Source organism: Tiliqua scincoides, chromosome 6 (genome assembly GCF_035046505.1).
Source record: "Tiliqua scincoides isolate rTilSci1 chromosome 6, rTilSci1.hap2, whole genome shotgun sequence".
Lineage (NCBI taxonomy): Eukaryota > Metazoa > Chordata > Lepidosauria > Squamata > Scincidae > Tiliqua > Tiliqua scincoides.
Window position 1 is genome coordinate 9,342,191 of NC_089826.1, and position 7,256 is coordinate 9,349,446.

Here is a 7,256-nt window from a genome sequence, read left to right on the forward strand (position 1 = left end):
CTACATTGATGATGATGATGATGCACTTTTTTATCCAAAGTTAACTCATTTCTAAACCTTGTGGATCTCAATGAGAGACAACATACAGTCCGATCCTTCCCACGTTTACTGGGGTGGGGGGGTTGGGAGCCCCTCAGTCTGGCTGGCTCCCTTAACCGTCCACAGGATGGGCACATAGAAGAGAGTTTAAATGTCTTCTTCTGAAAGCGATGGAACTTCAGGGTGTTGAATTTTGGTGATGGATTCTTCATCATCATCTTCATCACAGTCAAGGCTAGACCGCTACTTCTGCTGCTGTTGTCATGGCTTAGACACACACACACACACACACACACACACACAGCAACTGGCACCACTCCAGCCCGCTCTTCCCCCCTGCTGCCAGTCTCTGCTGTGACTGAGATGTCCCCCCCCCCCCCCCGCTTTCTCTTCTCCCCGGTTTCCAGCCATGGAGGACTCGGGCGTGCCAAGGGGGATCTGGGACGGAGATGCCAAAGCGGTCCAGCAGTGCCTGACGGACATCTTCACCAGCGTTTACACCACCTGCGACATCCCGGAGAACGCCATCTTCGGCCCCTGCGTGCTCAGCCATACCTCGCTCTACGACAGCATCGCCTTCATCGCCCTCAAGTCCACAGACAAGAGGACCGTCCCTTACATTTTCCGGGTAAGGGCGATCTCTGCCTCTCCTTGGCTCTCTTCGGCTCAGGGCACTAATAGTTACCACTCCAGAAACCAATGCCCCGTCCCTAAACACATTTCCAAGCAGAGGAGCTTACATTTCTGCCCAACGTTGCATAAACGCAACAGGGACCAAAAGTGTACACCTGTGGGCCGGGCAGTAAGGGGTTAACGGACCGCAGACATCTCCATCCCTTTCTAATCCATAATTCCAAATAAATCCGATTTCAATTCAGCACCTGCGTAAAAGGTGGCAAGGGGTGTGTGTGAACTCCACCATTCCAGCCCTACCTTTCTCATGTGGGGGCTGCCTTCCAAGAGTAAGACTGATTTCCCCCCAGTAGATGTGTTTAAAAATTAGGGCGAAGACTGAGGTGAAGAGAAAAGGATCAGATCTGTGTTCAGTATCGATCAATATCGGAAAGCGATCAGATTTGCGTTCAAAATTAGGCTGGGTTGAACCAGGTTGGGGGTCAGAAACTGTACGGTCCCCCTTTTTAAAAAAAAAAAATCCTTTTTTAAAATCTTAATTTAGCAAATGTCAAGGAAGTAATGCAGTGAATGAAGAAAAGAGAATTTTTCTGTGAACGTTTCCCTGAAATTGCAATAGGAAATTTCCTTCCAACACCTTTTTGAGTCCTTCTGTGCATTTGGGAAGCCAAAGAGAGAGAAAGGGTTCAGTCCTGCTGGCTCTGGGTCCAGGCGCCACCTGCCATGGTAGAGTTGAAAGAAAAGAATTCATTGGTAGGATTATTAAAACCCCTGGGACTCTGGTCTCCATCAGCTGCTCCTTCACACAGACACACAGTTCTTCAGAAAATTAGGTGACGGACCAACATGATCCAACGTCTGAGTTAATCCGCAGCTCTTGGATTCAGTTGTGGAGGCTGAGGTCCAAAATCAGGCTCGCTTAGAAGTGGATTCCACACAGAAATAAAGATGATTCCTTTCCAAACGAATTATATAAATGGGACCAACTAGAAAACTGTGTTGTCTTCAGGATTGCGCACGTCCCAACAGTTTCAAGAGGGCAATTTCGGGGGAAATTGGACACATTGTGCAAATTGGATACATCTGAGCTGGGTACCATAATAAAGCTGGTAATGTGAGGATTCTTTCGCCTATAATCACTTTAGGCTGATTGTTCTGATTTAATCTTATTCAGCAGTTTAAAACAAACAGCATAGGCTGGGATTTAGATTAATCTCTACATAGTTATACCAGGTTTCAAAGGAAGATCAGTAACTAGACAGGATCGTAGCCCAGTTTTACATCACTCATAGCTACAATTTGTGGATCCGTGCAGAGTTGAAACAGTTAATTTCTCCCATCATCCTTTTCCATTTGGTGTGCTTGCTTTACCATCCCCTCCTCTGTCCTCAGCCTATGGGGCCCTGCAGTCTCCTGAGCCCCCCAAAATGCATCATGCTCATGAATCTTGTCCAGGAAAGTGCAATAACCAGCACTTGATGTTTGCTGGGAAGTAAATCCCACTGTGCTCAATGATGGTTACTCCCAGGTAACCATCCAGGTTACTCCCAGGTTACTCCCAGGTAAATGTACAGGATTTCCCTCAGGCTAAACTCTGTCTTACCTCTGAGTAAACATGCACATCTTTCAAATAGCTGGCAAAACCCATTTGTGACTGTGTGGTAGGACTGATGCCACTCCTTCAACTCCGATCGGAGGACTTCCAGGTCTGGACTGGATTTCAGAACAAATGCGCAAGGAATAGCTGCTTTTCTCTGAATCTCACTCTCACCCTTCTTGAATCCTAGGTGGACACCTCTGCAGCCAACGGCTCCTCAGAAGGTTTAATGTGGTTGCGCCTGGTCCAGTCAGCTAGAGACAAAGAGGAACAGAACCTGGAAGCCTACATTAAAAATGGACAATTGTTTTATCGCTCCCTTCGAAGGATTGCCAAAGACGAGGAACTACTGGTTTGGTACGGGAAAGAACTGTCCGAGTTACTCTTACTGAGCAACACCAGGTCCCACAGCAAAATGAATGGTAGGCAAAGCTTCTTTCCAGGGTGTGTGCTGGGATTTTTATTATTATTAATAATAATACCTATTGGTAACCTTCAGTCTTGAAAGACTAATAATATTATTTATTATTAATAATAAACAGGATTTATATACCACTTTTCAATGAAAAGTTCATAAAGCGGTTTACAGAGAAAATTCAATAACTAATGGCTCCCAAAAGGGCTCACAGTCTAAAAAGATGCAAAAAGAACACTAGCAGACAGCCACTAGAAAAGACACTGCTGGGGTGAGGAGGGTCAGTTACTCTCCCCCCCCCCCCCGCTAAATAAAAGAGGAGCACCCACTTGAAAAAGTGCCTTACCCAGTTACAGGAGTATCCATGCAAGTCTGCACGGTGATCAAGTGTGTACGTTGTGGGGTGGTTGTCACTGCTTCTAGGTTTGTCTGGGGATATTGCAGAGGTGAAATTTCATGAGGCTTATACTAAAGAGATTTCCTATGGGAAGAGGGCGTGCTAGATGGAAAGGAAAAAGGTGGGGTTAAGCAAAATTAGTGGGTGAAAACTGAGGTTAAATACTGCAGTCCACAGCCCCTGAAGGTAGAGTGAATTTTTTGGAAACTACTGTTACCCTGCACATGCCTGATCTCGGAAGCTAAGCAGAGTCGGCCCTGGTTAGTACTTGGATGGGAGACTGCCTGGGAATACCAGGTGCTGTAGGCTTATACCATTGTCTTTGGAGACTGAAGGTTGCCAACCAACCAACCAAGATTCATGAAAAGGTGACAATCTGCTCATATGTGTAATATCTTGTTCTGTATAAAAGGGGGAAAGAGCAAAAATGGAGGCTCTCAGACACTCCAAAACGTTGAAGGATGGGTGGATTAGACCCTGCACATGCCCAATCTTGTCTGATCTCTGAAGCTAAGCAGGGTCAGGCCTGGTTAGTACTTGGATGGGAGACCGCCTCGGAATACCGGGTGCTGTAAGCTTACACCATAGTCTTTCGAGACTGAAGGTTGCCAACCATTAGTAGCAGAAAATCTTTATGGCATTCTACCAGAAAAGGGACAGTTCATATTCCTTGACTTTCTCTGTTTGTTATACTTACACTGTTTTCTCTTGTCTTGCCTCAGCCTGCCCCCACTGAAATTTCATTTCTAAGCAATTTGAGTGAGGGAACTTAAGTTATTGTTTGAAGTAAGGAGCTGGTAGTAACTGGACTGTTCAGTAACACACCACTGGCTAAATTCGAGTGGACCACCAAGAGCCTGCTTGTTGTTTTGTGTAATCCAGCAGTGCACCTCAGATGTTCTTAAACAACGTGGATTACTCAAGATTACTTAAAAAAAAAAATTGTAGAATTCCAAGATAGTCAATATTCCTGCATATAGTTTCCCTTCTCACTCCTTAACCCATTTCTGCCCAGCCCACAGATGTACACATTGAATGTACATGCAACATTGGGCAGAAATGGCTTGGGGCTCAATCCTATCCAACTTTCCAGCACTGGTGCAGCCGCAATGCAGTCCCAAAGCAAGGGATCAAACATTGTCATTTCTTGAAGAGGCCTCTGTGACTGCCTTCCCACCATGGGATGCTGCATCGGCACTGGAAAATTGGATAGGATTGGGTCTTTAATTACTAAATGGATAACTCAAGAATCAGGTGTGATGCAATGACCTCCTTGATGGGCTTGGTATTGAGAAACTGATGTTCAAATTTAACCTTTGAGGTGAAGCTAACTCCTATACCAAGCAACTGATTCAGCCTAGCCTACCTTACAGGGGCTTTGTAAGGCTAAAAGAGATGCTGAATACCTTGGAAGTGTAGTGTTTACATGTGTGGAGGGTACTGAATAAAATCTAAGAAGCTTTTTACGCACACCCCCACCTCATCAAAAGTTGACCCAACAATATCATAATCTCTCAGAGATACTGACAACAAACTGGTGCCAGGCCTGCTCCTGTGCAAACATCCTCCCAAGGGAGAGGTAATGATTCTAAGAATTATGTGGAATGCCAAGGTGTGGCGGTAGTTTGCGATCCCATGAATTTTGCCATCTGCTTGAGGGTTCTGCGGGATTGTTTCCAGGCTGGACACCCTGGCCTTTAGATCCTACCGAGCATTGCAAAGTCCCGTAATCATTTTGCTTGGAAGATGCTATTTGGCAAACGCGGCTGGGAGGAAGGCCCTTTTACTCTAGTAGGACTTCTTTATGGGCATAGGATTGGGCTCTGAGGCTGCAGTCCTTATCCACATCTACCTTCATCCAACTTATTAATCCAAGCAAAAGAAGGGCTTTCATGTTAGCGAGACTGAACATATTTCCATCTGCAATACACCAAGGGAGATTTTCTAAGATCCCTCGTTCAAACAGATCATGTCTGTTTTGTTCACTTGAACCAGATACTTTGGATCATATTCTTCTTCGGTGTACTGCCCATCATAATCTCAGGTCCCACCTACTTGGCCCTTTTCTCTCTTCTCTTCCTGCTTCTCTTGTTGATCCTTTCCCAATCCTTCTTAGTGATTATTCCCCTTCCATCACCATTTTGGTGGCAGAATTTCTGGCGGCAGTTTCTATGGCAAAGGCCAGAAGTTGATAAGCTGATAAAGTTGTATCTCTTTGCCTTGTCATATTGGTTATTGTCCTTGGACTTTTTGTATGCCAATAAAGGTTTACCAAAGTAAGTAAGTCCACATCTGCCTGGAAGGAAGCCCCACTGACTCTAGTGGGACTTCCTTCAGTGTAGACAGGCCTGGGATTGGGTGAGGCTGCCACCCTGTCCACAGTGGGACTTGCTTCCGAGTAGAGGGGCAGAGGACCGGGCTGTGCGTGCGCCAGACCAGGCAACTAACGGGCTCTTGTCTGCCTTGTGATCCCGGCCGCAGGGTCGCCCCCGTACAGCTGCCTGGACTGCAGCCAGCGCTTCCAGTTCGAGTTTCCCTTCGTGGCCCACCTGCGCTTCCGCTGCCCCAAGAGGCTGCAGGGCGGCGCCGACGGCAGCGCGGCGGAGGACTCCGGCAGCAAGGACGCCAAGGAGCAGGAGGGCGCGCTGGGCTCGGGGGCCCCCAAGTACCTGGACAAGGCCCCGCAGCCGCCGCGGCAGCCCTACTCGTCGGGCGCGCAGGAGCCCAAGAGCGGCCGGGCCGCCAGCAAGCCCACCACGGACTTCCACAACCTGGCGCGGGAGCTGGAGAACTCGCAGCCGGCGGAGGCGGCGCCGCAGGGCAAGGCCAAGCGGAAGCACCCGGGGGCGGGCGAGGCGGCGCGGGGGCGGCCGGAGAGGCCCCGGGAGGAGCTGGCCTGCACCCCGCAGCAGCAGTTCCGGGCGGCGGGCAGCTACTTCGGCCTGGAGGAGAGCGGCCGCCTCTTCGCGCCGCCCAGCCCGGAGACGGGCGAGGCCAAGCGCAGCGCCTTCGTGGAGGTGAAGAAGGCCTCGCGGGGGCCCGAGGAGGAGCAGGAGCGCGGCTCCCCCGAGCAGCAGCCGGCGGCGGCGGCGGGGCTGGGCGCGCGGCAGGGCGGCAGCGCCTTCTCCACGGTGGCGCCGTCGGGGGAGGAGCGCAAGAGCGCCTTCTCGCAGCCGGCGCGCGCCCCCTTCGCGCCGGCGCCGCCCTCCGCGCCCGCCGCCTCCTCGTCGGGCGCGCCGCCGCTGGCGCTGGGCGGCAAGCTGGCGGAGGGCGAGGGCGCGGCGCGCCTGTACGCGGGCGAGGCGCTGGGCGGGAAGCTGCCGGCCGAGCTGGGCGCCAAGCAGAGCCCCTTCCTCTACGCCACCGCCTTCTGGCCCAAGGCGGCGGCGGCGGCGCCGCTGCAGCTGCCCTCGGCGCTGACGCTGCTGCCGCCCTCCTTCGCCTCGCTCTGCCTGCCGGCGCAGAACTGGTGCGCCAAGTGCAACGCCTCCTTCCGCATGACCTCCGACCTGGTCTACCACATGCGCTCGCACCACAAGAAGGAGTACGCGCTGGAGCCGCTGGTCAAGCGCCGGCGCGAGGAGAAGCTCAAGTGCCCCATCTGCCACGAGTCCTTCCGCGAGCGCCACCACCTCTCGCGCCACATGACCTCGCACAACTGAGGCGCCCGCCGCGCCTGCCTCCCCCGCCCCGGACTTCTCGTAGCCGGGCTGGAGGCAGCAGAGGCAGAGCCTCCCCACCGGAGTCCCGGGGAAAGCGCCGCCCCCCCCCCGGGTGAGATGGGCAACAGGCGTGGGGGGAGGGGCGGAAGCTGAGGCAGAGCCTCCCCACCAAAGTCCTATGAGAAGCACCACCGTCTGTGAGGTGTGCAACAGCAATGCGCAGTGCCGGGGTGCAAGGCGAAGCAGAAGTACCCCACCAGAGTCCTTCAAGAAGCACCGCTGTGGGTGAGGCGTGCAACAGCAGTGTGGGGGTGGAAGGTGAGGCAGAGCCTCCCCACCTGAGTCCTTGGAAAAGCACGCACCCTGCGTGTGAGATGGGCCACAGTCATGTGCAGTGTGGGAGGAGGGGTGGAAAGTGAGGGAGAGCCTTCCCCACCGGAGTCCTTGGAAAAGCACCGCCATGTGTGAGGTGTGCCACAGCCATGTGTGGTGTGGGGGTGGAAGGTGAGGCAG

At 52.1% G+C, this 7,256-nt stretch overlaps 1 protein-coding gene across 1 annotated transcript; it reads left to right on the plus strand.

The window, feature by feature from the left end:
- The first annotated feature begins 448 nt into the window (after positions 1-448).
- PRDM8 (PR/SET domain 8) lies at positions 449-6,743 on the plus strand. Its single transcript, XM_066632281.1, has 3 exons — positions 449-667; positions 2,460-2,691; positions 5,563-6,743. The coding sequence occupies exons 1-3, from the start codon at positions 449-451 to the stop codon at positions 6,741-6,743; spliced, it is 1,632 nt and encodes a 543-aa protein (XP_066488378.1).
- Positions 6,744-7,256: the final 513 nt, after the last annotated feature.

Coding starts and splice junctions, on each gene's coding strand:
- PRDM8 (XM_066632281.1), top strand. CDS start 449: ATGGAGGACTCGGGCGTGCCAAGGGGGATCTGGGACGGAGATGCCAAA. Junction 668..2,459: donor CCGTCCCTTACATTTTCCGG/GTAAGGGCGATC, acceptor CTTGAATCCTAG/GTGGACACCTCTGCAGCCAA. Junction 2,692..5,562: donor GTCCCACAGCAAAATGAATG/GTAGGCAAAGCT, acceptor TCCCGGCCGCAG/GGTCGCCCCCGTACAGCTGC.